Source organism: Orbicella franksi, chromosome 14 (assembly GCF_964199315.1).
Source record: "Orbicella franksi chromosome 14, jaOrbFran1.1, whole genome shotgun sequence".
NCBI lineage: Eukaryota > Metazoa > Cnidaria > Anthozoa > Scleractinia > Merulinidae > Orbicella > Orbicella franksi.
Window position 1 is genome coordinate 15,930,583 of NC_138158.1, and position 18,796 is coordinate 15,949,378.

Consider the following 18,796-nt stretch of genomic DNA (forward strand, 5'->3'; position numbering starts at 1 on the left):
AAGGGGACACGTGCTTGTTGCTCGTGTGAAAGATTATTTTGATAAGGGTGTGGTACTTTGTTACTTTGCAATAAACGTATATTATGCCAATTACGATCTCTGATAACTCTGTTCAATTTAAACCCAAAGCAGATCATTTATGAAAACCTGTGGTTCTAGGCTTTCATTTTATTTTTTCCCAATAAAACTTGTTTCAATTGTGTTTTTTTTTTTTGGTTTTTGACTTACCGTTGGTGGTCAAAATTTCAAATTTTAACCATCATGCTCTCAAGTCAATACATAGGTCTATAAAAACTTGTTTCAATTTTCAGTTTTTTCGGTTTTTGACTTAAACTTTGGGGGTCAATATTTCAAATATTAGCCAGCATGCTTCCAAGTCAATATATACGTTCTTATAAATGGATGTAGACCGTCCTTATTTCTAGAACGCCATTAGGTGTAAACTGACTCACATGTTGTTTCTCTGCGCTTTCTCTTAGCTTCAGTAACACCATCTCGGGAATAATACTTCCGGTCACCAACAGGAAATGATGTCCTTGACTGATCGTTGGCGAACTCAGCCGTAATATAAGGTTCTCCTTTCACTTGGTTATCGTAATTTCGTATGACTTTAACGTATTGTGTGTCCGATGATTTTCCTAGGTTCTGTCCGTCAGTTAAGGGTGTGACGATCATTTGATAAAAGCTGTAAAAGAGTGTAGTAAGTTGTTTTCACATAAGGTGGCTGGCAATAGTATACCGCATTTTGTAGCAGTCATACTTTGATGGATTGTCACTACCGCTGTTTTTGTTTGTTTGTTTGTTTTGTTAATAAATAACAACATTTACTTACATCGAAGTACAATACATTACATTACTAAAAGGCTTCTACAGGACTACTTAGCATAAATATATCCAGTAAGCTATGAAGATAAAAAGGTCATTACTACGAATCTCAGCTAAATTATTAATATATTCCCTGGCATATATGGCTTCCTTTTAAAACGTATATATTGAAATTGTTTTAATTTTATTTTTAGGTATTTATTTATTTATTTATTTATTTTTTGAGGTTTAAGACTCAAAAGGTACTAAAGAAGATAGAAAGCTATGAATTCTGTCTATTTTTGGGAGTACTTCCTTTGTTTTGTAGGACCATATGTAATATCGTGCAAATTACCAGCACTGTTATCAGGTTTCTACAAAATTGATGCTGAAAACGATTTGGTCATTTACTTGACTTAGCAGGTTACTATAGCTACAGTACAATCAGCCACACCGTTGATTTTGGATTTAGGTGCTAGAAACTCAATAACGAGTTCCGTGACCGCCACTGACCTGACAGGTTTGCCATTACTCAACTCTTTCTTAGTTTTAAAGGGGACAGGCACTTTTGTTGTTCCAATGTTGCTATCGGGAAGCGTCGGAGCGGTCGATGGGTCTGAAAAGCAACATATTGATATAGGTATAGGTATATTAAATGATTAAAACGTTAACATACTATCTGGCAAGGTATAATTTCGGCAGGAACTTACGTTTGGAAGTCGATCGTTTTTCTAAGCCAACATACAACGTACATTGACGAAGGGTGAGAGATTTAATCCCCCATATGGGCCATACTCCTCTAAAGTAATTTTTAGACATAGTACCCAACTCTACCGTGGATAATACTCCCACGGGTGTTTCTTCTATCATTTCGTTTGAACAGTCCACCTTCAGTTAATTACTGCCATTTAGATGTTTCGCTCAGTTTCAAAATAATATTGTTCATTTGCTTTTACTGCTTTACTATACAGCTGAATTTCTCGTAATTGCTATTTGCCGTGTTTATGAAAAGCATATATATCTTTACCTTCAGTAGTCGCACTTTTAGGATCACTTTTTGGACCTGCGCCCTTCACAGTCTCAGCCCTAACTCGAAATGAATATGTTGTAGACTGACTAAGACCATTTACGACCGCTTTCAGAAGCGATGCAGGTACTTCCTTTTCGCCCGTCCCTCTCTCAGCTGTGTAGAATATGACGTACTTTGTAATGATACCGTGTGTAAACTCTTTAGGAACCGGCTGCCATTCCACCTCGACACTAGTACTGTTCAGTACCTTTACAGAAGTAAGTACAGGAGCCCTCGAAGGTACTGCAACATACAGCAATTTGAGCTTTTGTAAACTGAGTGCAAGTAGGTTTAATACCAGTTGCTATATTGAGATAAACTACTACTAGTGCCGACGGTATTTCAGGGAAAGGAACTGTCTATGTACATATTTTATGGTATACCATTCCACTTAAGATTTTGTTTTTCTTTAAAAGTTTTGATAATGATCAAAAAGCGACTTTTCCTGTAAGCTAGTTTTCTTCTGTTCAAGACTGTGTGTCCGTCCTGATGGCCGCTAAGTTTTCACACAGGCTACTACCCTTACCTGTTATCGACTTGTATATTGTTTGTTTTCAGTGGCGACAATGATTTGCACATGAATATAACCTTATAGCCAACTTTTCTGCATGCTCTTCACCTTAGTTGAGGGCATGAGTTGAAAACCAACCGAGTCTCCCTACCTCTGCACCAAAAATTTAATGTTGTTTTCCTCGTACTTACCGTCTTGGTCCGTCCATACAGTGATGGGATTGCTGCGTGGTCCATCACCTTTCAAAGTTGCAGCTAACACCTGGATGCTGTATACCGTATACTTTATAAGTTTTGTTAACTCAATTCGACGGGAGGGTGAATCAACCCGTTCCATCGTCTCTGCATCTCCCTCGGACTCCTTGTAAATGACAAGGTATCTAAGGATTTTACCGTGCTGTTTATCTGCTGGCACTTCACCCCACGTGACTGAGATACTAGTTGAGCTGGTGTTGTGTCCTCTCACATTCTCAGGAGCAGCACCAGGTACTGAACAAAGAATAATGGTATTGATAGTAATGGTATCGCAGCTATTAAACGGATATATACAGATAACGTTTAAGAGAGCCCGGATCTCTACCGCGAGGGAATGGACAATGACGATCAGAAACAAATTAACAGATAGAAATCAAATTACAAGCGGTTTGTTATCCTCTTCATTCTTGTCCAGGGTTTTTTCCTGTAACTATCTGAACTCCTTAAAAGTTTTCCAGCGTTTCGTGTTTTCAACCCATAATAGATCTTACTATATAGCGTCTCTAGCCTTTATTTGTTACACCTTTTCTGAACACCTTTACTTGTATGATTATTCCCAAATAATGCGAGGAAATCTGAACGCTAACTCACCATCTTGGTTTGTAACGAAAAATTCGGGATCGCTGTAGTGTCCATCTCCCTTGTCGGTAGACGCCAAAACTCTGACGCTGTAGTTCATATTCTTTACCAGCCCAGTTAGATTCACCTCACGTGTAGGAACATAGACTGTTGTGTTTTCAACGAGTAAAGAACTGATCGCCTGGTAGCTCACGGTATAACTACGAATGATACCGTTCTTGTCCGCAGCTGGAACTTCATTCCACCTCACTAAAAGTGAAGTGGAAGTTGTGTCGTTTAATCTTAAATCCTGGGGGGGGGAGCGCCAGGTACTGCAAGGAATATAAATTGTGTTAAATTTTCATCCGCTAACATGGCGTCAACTCTTTCAGCCAACTTCACCATGTACATCGTGTACATCAAGCAAACTAAACAATTTTTCTAATTCTGAATAACAAATGCTACTGTAATGACTTTGGTTAGCCTCCAAGTAGTTGATTTTATCCTAAGACTCATGGCAATGCTATTATTACTAATAGGGTGCTTCTTAATCCTAAACAACGTTGCATTTAGGAAGGGGTTGACAAGCTTTACCTGACTCCTCTCGCTAATGCATGAAATTGCCTATTTTGCGACAATGTTGTTAATTTTTCAATGAGCATAATTTCCGTATTATTTTAAATAGCAGTATAAATCTACTAGCGTTCCATCACGAATGCCGTTCTCTTATTTGACTGCACTACACGTTGTCTATTCTGTTACAGATTAGTGAGTAACCTAGAAGTGTGCGGTTGATAACAAATAGCGGCCGCTTCTTTGCATTTCCAAAGTGTCTGCGAAGAGGATTTAGATGATATTTTGAAAAACAAGTAGACTTCTAGTAAAACAATAAAACTAATCGCTTTCGATTTTTATTGCGTGATAGTCGACGAGGCCGGGCCTAGCCCGAGTCAACCATCAACCGAAAATAAACTTGAAGCAGCTTGGATGCTGACCAACGTTCGAATATAAAATGTACCCATCATCAGGGATGGCGTAGTGGTCAAAGAACTCGCTTCCCACCAATGTGGCCTAAGTTCAGACACGGCGACATATGCGGGTTGGGTTTGCTGTTCGTTCTGGTCCTGGTTCCAAAGGATTTTCTCCGGCTTTTGCGGTTTTTCTTTCCCTACAAAAACCAACATTTCTAAATTCCAAAGGGCAACAGGTTTGTTAGTCTTTCGACTGTTATGTTCTTTCCTCGCTAGAAACAATCTGACTAACTTATTTCGTAAAGCATGGTTAGTTCTTGGTTATTTAAACTGTACTTATCGCTCAGCTAGTCAGTCGGGAAAAAATACTTACTATCCTGGTCTGTTCTAACAACAATGGCGTCACTGGCTGGTCCATTTCCTTTTACAGTAGATGCAAACACTGTGATATTGTAGTTGACGTACTCCTTTAGCTCTGTCAAATTCTTTTGACGATCACTGGCACCAACCAAAACATTTCCATTGTCATTCTCTGTTTGTGACTGGTAAGTAATGGTGTAACCCATGATGATACCATTCTGTTTATCAGCTGGAACTCAGTCCCGCGTGACTAAGATGCTTGTTGAACTGCTGTTCCGGCCTGTTACATTTTGTGGAGCACCATCAGGTTCTGATAAAAAAAAAAAAAAAAAAAAAAAAAAAGAGAAAATAAAAAAAAAAACAGAGCATGTTTAGTTTGCAATAAGAGTGATTTGGATGAAACAAATAAATCGTGAAGAAAAAGAAGACCGATGTTTAAGTTAACTTCTAACAGTGCGCTCCTTTTGTCCTCTAAGTGCTCCCTCGGAATGTGAGGTTGGCTAAAAAATTGGCTAAAAAGCCGCTGGCTTGGCTTTCCATCGTGCACTTAATTTGAATTTAGCAAGATAAATTCCTTCACCTATCTGTTCAAACGGCAGCCCGGAACCATGTCACCGAAAATCAGGTAGCAATGAAATTAGAAGACTACCATCTAAGAAGGCTGCGGGAAAGGACAATCTTAGAAGACAGTCTTCCTACTACACTATCAACAGTTACCCATATTGTGAGCAATTCCTTTGTCACGAATACGATCGCACGTGCAACAGGTTTGTTAGTCTTACGACTGTTATGTTCTTCCCTAGTTGAACATATTAATTTATTTATTTACCATCCTGGTCTGTTCTAACAACAATAGCAGAGTCATTGGCTGGCCCATTTCCTTTTACAGTAGATGCAAACACTGTGATATTGTAGTTGACCGACTCCTTTAGTTCTGTCAAATTCTTTTGACGATCATTGGCACCAACCAAAACACTTCCATTGTCATTCTCTGTTTGTGAGTGGTAAGTAATAGTGCAACCCGTGATGATACCATTCTGTTTATCAGCTGCAACTTCATCCCACGTGACTAAGATGCTTGTTGAGCTGCTGTTCTGTCCTCTCACATTTTGTGGGGCGCCATCGGGTTCTGATATAGAAATTCGGAATCCATTTATTTTGCAATGAGTGTAAGTTTAATTGACAACAATGCAGTGTAATTGTTTACTAAGTGCGCCCTCAGAATACCATGTGTAATGCATTGCGTGACTTCAGTTGTATATGTTGTGGTCAGCCTTTAAGTTCTACTTCAGTTCAGTAATCACGTTTTTACACCAATCTAAGGGACCGTTTTATCATCCATGAACTGAATCCGTTCATGATAAAAACGTGAACTGATGTTTGTGAGCAATGCTCTCCATCGTACATTTTACCCTAGTACATACTTCGCAGACAATAATGACTTTGGAACCACTGCTCAATAATATGCGGAATTAACCAATCAGGATGGAGCTTTAACTTACACAGCCGTACACAAATTCGAAATTAGCCAATCAGAAGCCGTGTCTACTGTCCTGATATCGTGTGATATCAAATCACTGACCTGATTTGACTACCCCGACATGGTCACTTGGACCTGATTTCGTATGTTATTGTAATTCGGCTATTAAGGCATGGCCCGCCTAGCTTAGCCTTTGCTAGTTGCGGGCATGTCCTTTTTTTGTAACATATAATTTGAAAATAATTAAGTGTATAGAGTGTAATTTGGGTACGGTAAAATACCTAATAGATTTCAGTTGCATATCAGGCTCGTTTTGTCTCACCATGGTTACTTTAGCTCGACCAAACCCGCCTGAAGGTTCGCCAAAGCGTCACAAAAAGGTACGATTAGGTGAATATCGCGTCACTGACCTTCCAATCTACTATATCATAAACTGCGCGAAGAAACACTGCACATCCATAACTGGATTTCCCAACACTAAATATTTCAAAGTATATAACAAATTGAAGTAGCGTAATTTGTTTCATGTTTAAATTTATAAAATTACTGAGATACTACGCGCGCTCCAATTGGTCGATGGATGTGTCTAGATGAGAGTCTGTAAACACGGTTGTAACGATTTAGATTCGCGCGTATTTTTGAAAAGTATTTTATACCAGCGCGAGAGAACTTAAATCCGCGTTTCCAGAGGCTCATCTAAACACTTAGGGGATTAGGAGAATTCTCGAAAGCTATGCAAACCCGCGACTGCGTCCCGGGTTTGCATAACTGCCTCGAATTTTCCAAATCCCCCTCGTGTTTAGATGAGGTTGGGCGAAAACGTAACCTAATTTTCACACTAGGAAGGATCTTCTTGCACTCGCGATTGTCTCTTCAAATCCGATCAAACCAGTCCCGTTCCTAGAATCTTTGTTTCCTACTGTGCAAACTTTAGAAACGAGCGACTCCCGGGATTCCGTTGCAGGGTCGATTTTGATTGGTTTCAAATCAATGAAAATGACCTGAAGTACACGTGCCATCTAGCCAAGCCCAGTTCAGCCACAAGTCCGATATATCAATAAAAAAATAACGGGACAAGTATTCTTGAATATTTCATTTTACAAAGTGAAGGAATCAATCCCAAATAACACTCACAGACAAAATAACTTACCATCCTGGTCTGTTCTAACTACAATAACAGGATCATTGGCTGGTCCATTTCCTTTTACAGTAGATGCAAACACTGTGATATTGTAGTTGACGTACTCCTTTAGCTCTGTCAAATTCTTTTGACGATCACTGGCACCAACCAAAACATTTCCATTGTCATTCTCTGTTTGTGACTGGTAAGTAATGGTGTAACCCATGATGATACCATTCTGTTTATCAGCTGGAACTCCGTCCCGCGTGACTAAGATGCTTGTTGAACTGCTGTTCCGGCCTGTTACATTTTGTGGAGCACCATCAGGTTCTGATAAAAAAAAAAAAAAAAAAAAAAGAAAATAAAAAAAAAACAGAGCATGTTTAATTTGCAATAAGAGTGATTTGGATGAAACAAATAAATCGTGAAGAAAAGAAGACCGATGTTTAAGTTAACTTCCAACAGTGCGCTCCTTTTGTCCTCTAAGTGTTCCCTCGGAATGTGAGGTTGGCTAAAAAATTGGCTAAAAAGCCGCTGGCTTGGCTTTCCACCATGCACTTAATTTGAATTTAGCAAGATAAATTCCTTCACCTATCTGTTCAAACGGCAGCCCGGAACCATGTCACCGAAAATCAGGTAGAAATGAAATTAGAAGACTACCATCTAAGGGACCGTTCATTTTTTACGAGGGAGTGGGGGCTGGTGGGATTTGGGAAGCACCATTTAAAAATCGCATGACCCCCCCTCAGCTTACCAATTTTTTCACATGGCCCCCCCTTATAGCGGTCATTTTTTGGGATGACCCCCCCCCCCCAAAAAAAAAAATTGAACAAACAATATTTAGATTTCAACTTTTTTAATATTTCTCTATTATCCCCCTACTTCACGTTATTGTGCTCACTGTGAAGACAATATTTACAATCCCTATACTACAGAGAGCTGTTGTTTAAAAAACAAATCAAAAGAAAGAGAAGTCAATTTCGGATCTCCTAGTTATGGCTTGCCCTGAGCGTGTGGCATTTGGCCTCTCATTGGCATCTTTCTCATCTGAATTGATGGATGCAAGAATGACGTCACCTGAGTCATCTTCTCCCCCAGAGTCAATGGTATCACTGTCATACTCATCATTGTCACTTTCATCCGTTTCACTGCTGTCAGCACTTGCCCTGTTGTCATTTTGTATCAATGTCCTGGCATTTCTCAGTGTTGGTTGGCTAGCTCTGAGAGGACTCTTCTGCAGCAAGCATGAATGTCTTACAATTGCCTTTCTCACTCTTGCTGCTTTTCAAATGTTGCTTCAGCCCGAGGTGGTTGAAGTACTTGTTTAGTTCTGGAACACGTAGCTTTTTAAGCTTGGTTACATCTTCGCACAACTCAGTCCAAGGATAATTCTCATATGATTTATCTTTTGCGTCCCTACTTAACTTTGCCTTTTCTTCTGCTCTCTTTTTCCTTTTAAATTCCAGCACTTCAAGATACTGAAAATAATCCACCAGAAACTTTGATTTGACAATAAACTTGCCTGCAAATAGAGCAACGCTCTCTGGGTCAGATAAAACCAGCCTGCCACTTCCATGCTCTTTCTTCGCTTGGACCCTTGGCTGCCAGCCATCTGGATCACGCCCTTCTTTTGGGGTCTTCTGGTAGGAGAGGTAGTGGTATTCCGGTAGGCAGGAATGGTCAGGAACTGGTTTAGGGTATATTTCTATGGGTGGTCCAGTCCATTTACAACAAAAAGAACAAATTTTTCCTACCTTTTCTCGGCAGGACAACTTTAGAAACTCCCTGTAGTTCTCCCCCTCCTCATAGTGCTCATTCATAAACTTCTCAATCTTACGGGAGTAACAGTGGCCTAGAACAGAGTCTTTCCTTGCTCCTGCATTGTGATACTGAACCAAGTACGAAGTGTTGTGAAAAAACTGGAAATCTGTGGATGTGGTGTGTGAAACACATCGTTACATTTAACTTACAGATGTCTTTATTTGGAAGGTTTTTACCTCTACTCTAGTGATAGGCATTTGTGACCCCTGTTGGAACAAATGGCATTCTAAAGGAATTTTGCAAAGCCACGAGAAACGATCGTTAAAACAGAAAGCTGTTGAAGTACAAGAAGATGAGCCGGTAAGTGTTAATTTTTGGTCAGTGTTCCTATTTTTATCTGGACATTAAAAACGCATGTATGCTTCACTTTTATAATGAGAAACTTCTGTATTTTCCTATTGTGAAGATAGCACCTAAAACTGTTTGAACATTTTTACAATAGTATGTGTCTTTTAATATATCGTTTGACTCAGGTCTACATTTAACTACACGAATACAACATCAAACGGTTACACGAACCATGATCATTCAATAATATCAGTTCAATATAATAAATAAAAAAAATCGTCTTTCCTTTTCTGGTAGGTCACTAGTTCCTCCTCTGCTGATGATACAACCATACCTCAGGGTCTCCGGAAAACAAGCCTTGGCTGTATTGTTAATCCAATCGGGAAAAGAGCGCATTACTACATGAGCATCATGAAAGAGGCTCATTCCAAAATACGCAATAATGGCGAAAGCGACGAGTCGTTTAAGAAAAGGTTTACAGCTGAACGATCCAGGCAGTTTGACATCTTACAAGCAAAAGAAGCAATCTTTCTAAGTGCGGATGGCTGTTCAGAAAGGGCGAGTGAGTTTTCCATGCCAGGGTACCAGTTGAAGCCCAGTGATGGAAGAAAACTGAACTTCTCCATCAAAGAGCACAGAGCAAGGGTGGAAAAGTTGAATGTCATATTGAAAGATGTAAAGGAACACGATTCCACACTCTTTCAGTCCAATGGGCTTGCGAAGAATTTGCCCACAGTTTTAATGTAAAACAGATCAAATGTATAGAAACTAAGTTTACGACGGTCACGCAGGACATGGAAGCACTAGAAAATAAGAAGAGCAATTATAACAGCATATTCAAGAGCACACTCAAACAGCACATCAACAAAAGGAGAAGGAAAAAAGAAAACCGCAGAAAGTCAAATGAAAGAAAGAGGAAGCGGACTGAAAACAACGTCCAACGAGTTTATGGAATCTGTGTTGGAAACCCGCTAGGAAATGATCTTCCACAATGCCTTGTGCACCCTCCTAGAACGGCCGTTCCGGAAGAGTGTATTAAAGTTGAGGATGTTGCCACGTCGTTATTTAGAAGAGATGGGCCATGCATCGCACAGCTCTTGGAAGGGAATTATTTTACCAATGTTGCAAGAAGCAGAATCACCACCAACCTTGAGCAGGAAGTCAGAGATTATGTTTACACCCTCATGTACCCTGAAGAGTACACTCTGACGGAAAGCATTGCTACTTCTTGCAGCATTGGTGAAAGAGACTCCCATAGCAGCACAAGCGGCGACGAAGAACTCGAAGACAGCGAAGATGAAGATGAGTGCCAGTGAAAGTTGCATTCGAAAATAACAGTGTTAAATACTTCTTTTCAGTAGCTACAAATGCTTTTTGTCGCCAAACGTTTTTTATAAAGGAGAAGGAAAGTTTGTAATAAATTTGTATCCTGCCTTCTGTTTATTCTATAGCAATTTTTTTGATATCCAAACATGATGCCATTTTAAAGTTTTACTAAAATATTTCACTTGAGCCCCCCTTTTTCCCTTATTTTTTTGGGATGGCCCCCCCTCGAAAGCTACTTTTTTTCGCATGGCCCCCCCCAAATCCCACCAGCCCCCCCCCTACCTTATAAAAAATGAACGGTCCCTAAGAAGGCTGCGGGAAAGGACAATCTTAGAAGACAGTCTTCCTACTACACTATCAACAGTTACCCACATTGTGAGCAATTCCTTTGTCACGAATACGATCGCACGTGCTAGTTGAACATATTAATTTATTTATTTCGTAAAAAAATTCAGTTCCTGGTTATTAGCTGTACGTACCGTGCAGGCAAGAAGAATTACTTGCCATCCTGGTCTGTTCTAACAACAATAACAGGGTCATTGGCTGGTCCATTTCCTTTTACAGTAGATGCAAACACTGTGATATTATAGTTGACGTACTCCTTTAGTTCTGTCAAATTCTTTTGACGATCATTGGCACCAACCAAAACACTTCCATTGTCATTCTCTGTTTGTGAGTGGTAAGTAATAGTGTAACCCGTGATGATACCATTCTGTTTATCAGCTGCAACTTCATCCCACGTGACTAAGATGCTTGTTGAGCTGCTGTTCTGTCCTCTCACATTTTGTGGGGCGCCATCGGGTTCTGATATAGAAATTCGGAATCCATTTATTTTGCAATGAGTGTAAGTTTAATTGACAACAATGCAGTGTAATTGTTTACTAAGTGCGCCCTCAGAATACCATGTGTAATGCATTGCGTGACTTCAGTTGTATATGTTGTGGTCAGCCTTTAAGTTCTACTTCAGTTCAGTAATCACGTTTTTACACCAATCTAAGGGACCGTTTTATCATCCATGAACTGAATCCGTTCATGATAAAAACGTGAACTGATGTTTGTGAGCAATGCTCTCCATCGTACATTTTACCCTAGTACATACTTCGCAGACAATACTGACTTTGGAACCACTGCTCAATAATATGCGGAATTAACCAATCAGGATGAAGCTTTAACTTACACAGCCGTACACAAATTCGAAATTAGCCAATCAGAAGCCGTGTCTACTGTCCTGATATCGTGTGATATCAAGTCACTGACCTGATATGACTACCCCGACATGGTCACTTGGACCTGATTTCGTATGTTTTTGTAATTCGGCTACTAAGGCATGGCCCGCCTAGCTTAGCCTTTGCTAGTTGCGGGCATGTACTTTTTTTGTAACATATAATTTGAAAATAATTAAGTGTATAGAGTGTAATTTGGGTACGGTAAAATACCTAATAGATTTCAGTTGCATATCAGGCTCATTTTGTCTCACCATGGTTACTTTAGCTCGACCAAACCCGCCTGAAGGTTCGCCAAAGCGTCACAAAAAGGTACGATTAGGTGAATATCGCGTCACTGACCTTCCAATCTACTATATCATAAACTGCGCGAAGAAACACTGTACATCCATAACTGGATTTTCCAACACTAAATATTTCAAAGTATATAACAAATTGAAGTAGCGTAATTTGTTTCATGTTTAAATTTATAAAACTACTGAGATACTACGCGCGCTCCAATTGGTCGATGGATGTGTCTAGATGAGAGTCTGTAAACACGGTTGTAACGATTTAGATTCGCGCGTATTTTTGAAAAGTATTTTATACCAGCGCGAGAGAACTTAAATCCGCGTTTCCAGAGGCTCATCTAAACACTTAGGGGATTAGGAGAATTCTCGAAAGCTGTGCAAACCCGCGACTGCGTCCCGGGTTTGCATAACTGCCTCGAATTTTCCAAATCCCCCTCGTGTTTAGATGAGGTTGGGCGAAAACGTAACCTAATTTTCACACTAGGAAGGATCTTCTTGCACTCGCGATTGTCTCTTCAAATCCGATCAAACCAGTCCCGTTCCTAGAATCTTTGTTTCCTACTGTGCAAACTTTAGAAACGAGCGACTCCCGGGATTCCGTTGCAGGGTCGATTTTGATTGGTTTCAAATCAATGAAAATGACCTGAAGTACACGTGCCATCTAGCCAAGCCCAGTTCAGCCACAAGTCCGATATATCAATAAAAAAATAACGGGACAAGTATTCTTGAATATTTCATTTTACAAAGTGAAGGAATCAATCCCAAATAACACTCACAGACAAAATAACTTACCATCCTGGTCTGTTCTAACTACAATAACAGGATCATTGGCTGGTCCATTTCCTTTTACAGTAGATGCAAACACTGTGATATTGTAGTTGACGTACTCCTTTAGTTCTGTCAAATTCTTTTGACGATCATTGGCACCAACCAAAACACTTCCATTGTCATTCTCTGTTTGTGAGTGGTAAGTAATAGTGTAACCCGTGATGATACCATTCTGTTTATCAGCTGGAACTTCGTCCCACGTGACTAAGATGCTTGTTGAACTACTGTTCAGGCCTGTTACATTTTGTGGAGCACCATCAGGTTCTGATAAAAAAAAAAAAAACAAAAAAAAAAAAACAGAGCATGTTTAGTTTGCAATAAGAGTGATTTGGATGAAACAAATAAATCGTGAAGAAAAACAAGACCGATGTTTAAGTTAACTTCTAACAGTGCGCTCCTTTTGTCCTCTAAGTGCTCCCTCGGAATGTGAGGTTGGCTAAAAAATTGGCTAAAAAGCTGCTGGCTTGGCTTTCTATCATGCACTTAATTTGAATTTAGCAAGATAAATTCCTTCACCTATCTGTTCAAACGGCAGCCCGGAACCATGTCACCGAAAATCAGGTAGAAATGAAATTAGAAGACTACCATCTAAGGGACCGTTCATTTTTTATGAGGGAGTTGGGGCTGGTGGGATTTGGGAAGCACCATTTAAAAATCGCATGACCCCCCCTCAGCTTACCAATTTTTTCACATGGCCCCCCCTTATAGCGGTCATTTTTTGGGATGACCCCCCCCCCAAAAAAAAAAAAAATTGAACAAACAATATTTAGATTTCAACTTTTTTAATATTTCTCTATTATCCCCCTACTTCACGTTATTGTGCTCACTATGAAGACAATATTTACAATCCCTATACTACAGAGAGCTGTTGTTTAAAAAACAAATCAAAAGAAAGAGAAGTCAATATCGGATCTCCTAGTTAGGGCTTGCCCTGAGCGTGTGGCATTTGGCCTCTCATTGGCATCTTTCTCATCTGAATTGATGGATGCAAGAATGACGTCACCTGAGTCATCTTCTCCCCCAGAGTCAATGGTATCACTGTCATACTCATCATTGTCACTTTCATCCGTTTCACTGCTGTCAGCACTTGCCCTGTTGTCATTTTGTATCAATGTCCTGGCATTTCTCAGTGTTGGTTGGCTAGCTCTGAGAGGACTCTTCTGCAGCAAGCATGAATGTCTTACAATTGCCTTTCTCACTCTTGCTGCTTTTCAAATGTTGCTTCAGCCCGAGGTGGTTGAAGTACTTGTTTAGTTCTGGAACACGTAGCTTTTTAAGCTTGGTTACACCTTCGCACAACTCAGTCCAAGGATAATTCTCATATGATTTATCTTTTGCGTCCCTACTTAACTTTGCCTTTTCTTCTGCTCTCTTTTTCCTTTTAAATTCCAGCACTTCAAGATACTGAAAATAATCCACCAGAAACTTTGATTTGACAATAAACTTGCCTGCAAATAGAGCAACGCTCTCTGGGTCAGATAAAACCAGCCTGCCACTTCCATGCTCTTTCTTCGCTTGGACCCTTGGCTGCCAGCCATCTGGATCACGCCCTTCTTTTGGGGTCTTCTGGTAGGAGAGGTAGTGGTATTCCGGTAGGCAGGAATGGTCAGGAACTGGTTTAGGGTATATTTCTATGGGTGGTCCAGTCCATTTACAACAAAAAGAACAAATTTCTCCTACCTTTTCTCGGCAGGACAACTTTAGAAACTCCCTGTAGTTCTCCCCCTCCTCATAGTGCTCATTCATAAACTTCTCAATCTTACGGGAGTAACAGTGGCCTAGAACAGAGTCTTTCCTTGCTCCTGCATTGTGATACTGAACCAAGTACGAAGTGTTGTGAAAAAACTGGAAATCTGTGGATGTGGTGTGTGAAACACATCGTTACATTTAACTTACAGATGTCTTTATTTGGAAGGTTTTTACCTCTACTCTAGTGATAGGCATTTGTGACCCCTGTTGGAACAAATGGCATTCTAAAGGAATTTTGCAAAGCCACGAGAAACGATCGTTAAAACAGAAAGCTGTTGAAGTACAAGAAGATGAGCCGGTAAGTGTTAATTTTTGGTCAGTGTTCCTATTTTTATCTGGACATTAAAAACGCATGTATGCTTCACTTTTATAATGAGAAACTTCTGTATTTTCCTATTGTGAAGATAGCACCTAAAACTGTTTGAACATTTTTACAATAGTATGTGTCTTTTAATATATCGTTTGACTCAGGTCTACATTTAACTACACGAATACAACATCAAACGGTTACACGAACCATGATCATTCAATAATATCAGTTCAATATAATAAATAAAAAAAATCGTCTTTCCTTTTCTGGTAGGTCACTAGTTCCTCCTCTGCTGATGATACAACCATACCTCAGGGTCTCCGGAAAACAAGCCTTGGCTGTATTGTTAATCCAATCGGGAAAAGAGCGCATTACTACATGAGCATCATGAAAGAGGCTCATTCCAAAATACGCAATAATGGCGAAAGCGACGAGTCGTTTAAGAAAAGGTTTACAGCTGAACGATCCAGGCAGTTTGACATCTTACAAGCAAAAGAAGCAATCTTTCTAGGTGCGGATGGCTGTTCAGAAAGGGCGAGTGAGTTTTCCATGCCAGGGTACCAGTTGAAGCCCAGTGATGGAAGAAAACTGAACTTCTCCATCAAAGAGCACAGAGCAAGGGTGGAAAAGTTGAATGTCATATTGAAAGATGTAAAGGAACACGATTCCACACTCTTTCAGTCCAATGGGCTTGCGAAGAATTTGCCCACAGTTTTAATGTAAAACAGATCAAATGTATAGAAACTAAGTTTACGACGGTCACGCAGGACATGGAAGCACTAGAAAATAAGAAGAGCAATTATAACAGCATATTCAAGAGCACACTCAAACAGCACATCAACAAAAGGAGAAGGAAAAAAGAAAACCGCAGAAAGTCAAATGAAAGAAAGAGGAAGCGGACTGAAAACAACGTCCAACGAGTTTATGGAATCTGTGTTGGAAACCCGCTAGGAAATGATCTTCCACAATGCCTTGTGCACCCTCCTAGAACGGCCGTTCCGGAAGAGTGTATTAAAGTTGAGGATGTTGCCACGTCGTTATTTAGAAGAGATGGGCCATGCATCGCACAGCTCTTGGAAGGGAATTATTTTACCAATGTTGCAAGAAGCAGAATCACCACCAACCTTGAGCAGGAAGTCAGAGATTATGTTTACACCCTCATGTACCCTGAAGAGTACACTCTGACGGAAAGCATTGCTACTTCTTGCAGCATTGGTGAAAGAGACTCCCATAGCAGCACAAGCGGCGACGAAGAACTCGAAGACAGCGAAGATGAAGATGAGTGCCAGTGAAAGTTGCATTCGAAAATAACAGTGTTAAATACTTCTTTTCAGTAGCTACAAATGCTTTTTGTCGCCAAACGTTTTTTATAAAGGAGAAGGAAAGTTTGTAATAAATTTGTATCCTGCCTTCTGTTTATTCTATAGCAATTTTTTTGATATCCAAACATGATGCCATTTTAAAGTTTTACTAAAATATTTCACTTGAGCCCCCCTTTTTCCCTTATTTTTTTGGGATGGCCCCCCCTCGAAAGCTACTTTTTTTCGCATGGCCCCCCCCAAATCCCACCAGCCCCCCCCCCTACCTTATAAAAAATGAACGGTCCCTAAGAAGGCTGCGGGAAAGGACAATCTTAGAAGACAGTCTTCCTACTACACTATCAACAGTTACCCACATTGTGAGCAATTCCTTTGTCACGAATACGATCGCACGTGCTAGTTGAACATATTAATTTATTTATTTCGTAAAAAAATTCAGTTCCTGGTTATTAGCTGTACGTACCGTGCAGGCAAGAAGAATTACTTGCCATCCTGGTCTGTTCTAACAACAATAACAGGGTCATTGGCTGGTCCATTTCCTTTTACAGTAGATGCAAACACTGTGATATTATAGTTGACGTACTCCTTTAGTTCTGTCAAATTCTTTTGACGATCATTGGCACCAACCAAAACACTTCCATTGTCATTCTCTGTTTGTGAGTGGTAAGTAATAGTGTAACCCGTGATGATACCATTCTGTTTATCAGCTGCAACTTCATCCCACGTGACTAAGATGCTTGTTGAGCTGCTGTTCTGTCCTCTCACATTTTGTGGGGCGCCATCGGGTTCTGATATAGAAATTCGGAATCCATTTATTTTGCAATGAGTGTAAGTTTAATTGACAACAATGCAGTGTAATTGTTTACTAAGTGCGCCCTCAGAATACCATGTGTAATGCATTGCGTGACTTCAGTTGTATATGTTGTGGTCAGCCTTTAAGTTCTACTTCAGTTCAGTAATCACGTTTTTACACCAATCTAAGGGACCGTTTTATCATCCATGAACTGAATCCGTTCATGATAAAAACGTGAACTGATGTTTGTGAGCAATGCTCTCCATCGTACATTTTACCCTAGTACATACTTCGCAGACAATACTGACTTTGGAACCACTGCTCAATAATATGCGGAATTAACCAATCAGGATGAAGCTTTAACTTACACAGCCGTACACAAATTCGAAATTAGCCAATCAGAAGCCGTGTCTACTGTCCTGATATCGTGTGATATCAAGTCACTGACCTGATATGACTACCCCGACATGGTCACTTGGACCTGATTTCGTATGTTTTTGTAATTCGGCTACTAAGGCATGGCCCGCCTAGCTTAGCCTTTGCTAGTTGCGGGCATGTCCTTTTTTTGTAACATATAATTTGAAAATAATTAAGTGTATAGAGTGTAATTTGGGTACGGCAAAATACCTAATAGATTTCAGTTGCATATCAGGCTCGTTTTGTCTCACCATGGTTACTTTAGCTCGACCAAACCCGCCTGAAGGGTCGCCAAAGCGTCACAAAAAGGTACGATTAGGTGAATATCGCGTCACTGACCTTCCAATCTACTATATCATAGACTGCGCGAAAAAACACTGCACATCCATAACTGGATTTTCCGACACTAAATATTTCAAAGTATATAACAAATTGAAGTAGCGTAATTTGTTTCATGTTTAAATTTATAAAACTACTGAGATACTACGCGCGCTCCAATTGGTCGATGGATGTGTCTAGATGAGAGTCTGTAAACACGGTTGTAACGATTTAGATTCGCGCGTATTTTTGAAAAGTATTTTATACCAGCGCGAGAGAACTTAAATCCGCGTTTCCAGAGGCTCATCTAAACACTTAGGGGATTAGGAGAATTCTCGAAAGCTATGCAAACCCGCGACTGCGTCCCGGGTTTGCATAACTGCCTCGAATTTTCCAAATCCCCCTCGTGTTTAGATGAGGTTGGGCGAAAACGTAACCTAATTTTCACACTAGGAAGGATCTTCTTGCACTCGCGATTGTCTCTTCAAATCCGATCAAACCAGTCCCGTTCCTAGAATCTTTGTTTCCTACTGTGCAAACTTTAGAAACGAGCGACTCCCGGAATTCCGTTGCAGGTTCGATTTTGATTGGTTTCAAATTAATGAAAATGACCTGAAGTACAAAACTAGAGACTCGACTGAGTCACGTTTGCCATCTAGCCAAGCCCAGTTCAGCCACAAGTCCGATATATCAATAAAAAAATAACGGGACAAGTATTCTTGGGTAGTGGTCGTTCACTATGTGTAATGTGAGAGGAAGTGGACAGCAGAAAATGTGCGTTCATTTCTTTTACGCTACTAAATCACTAGGAACTTCGATCAAACAGAGGTTTGTCAAGTCCCTCAACTATCTCTTCTACTCGTGCTCAAAACATTTATTGAGGGAGAGTTAAAACAGGGGTAAGCCAATTAACCCCACCCATAGCCTGCGTAACAAGCGTTCCGTGGGGTTTGGAAGCAAAGAAAGACCGAGGAACGGGATTTTCGG

General features: G+C 40.2%; 1 protein-coding gene and 1 pseudogene across 1 annotated transcript; both read right to left on the reverse strand.

Annotated features, from left to right (window-relative positions):
* The window catches only part of LOC145468646 (phosphatidylinositol phosphatase PTPRQ-like), a 67,523-nt pseudogene extending 50,420 nt beyond the window's left edge, over nucleotides 1-17,103 (reverse strand).
* On the reverse strand, nucleotides 427-3,660 carry LOC145467394 (neogenin-like). Its single transcript, XM_081450952.1, has 5 exons — nucleotides 3,230-3,660; nucleotides 2,576-2,872; nucleotides 1,832-2,116; nucleotides 1,318-1,420; nucleotides 427-685 (listed from the first exon to the last, which is right to left on the reverse strand). Exons 1-5 carry the CDS (start codon nucleotides 3,315-3,317, stop codon nucleotides 433-435), a joined length of 1,026 nt encoding a protein of 341 aa, XP_081307078.1. The 5' UTR covers nucleotides 3,318-3,660; the 3' UTR covers nucleotides 427-432.
* Nucleotides 17,104-18,796: the final 1,693 nt, after the last annotated feature.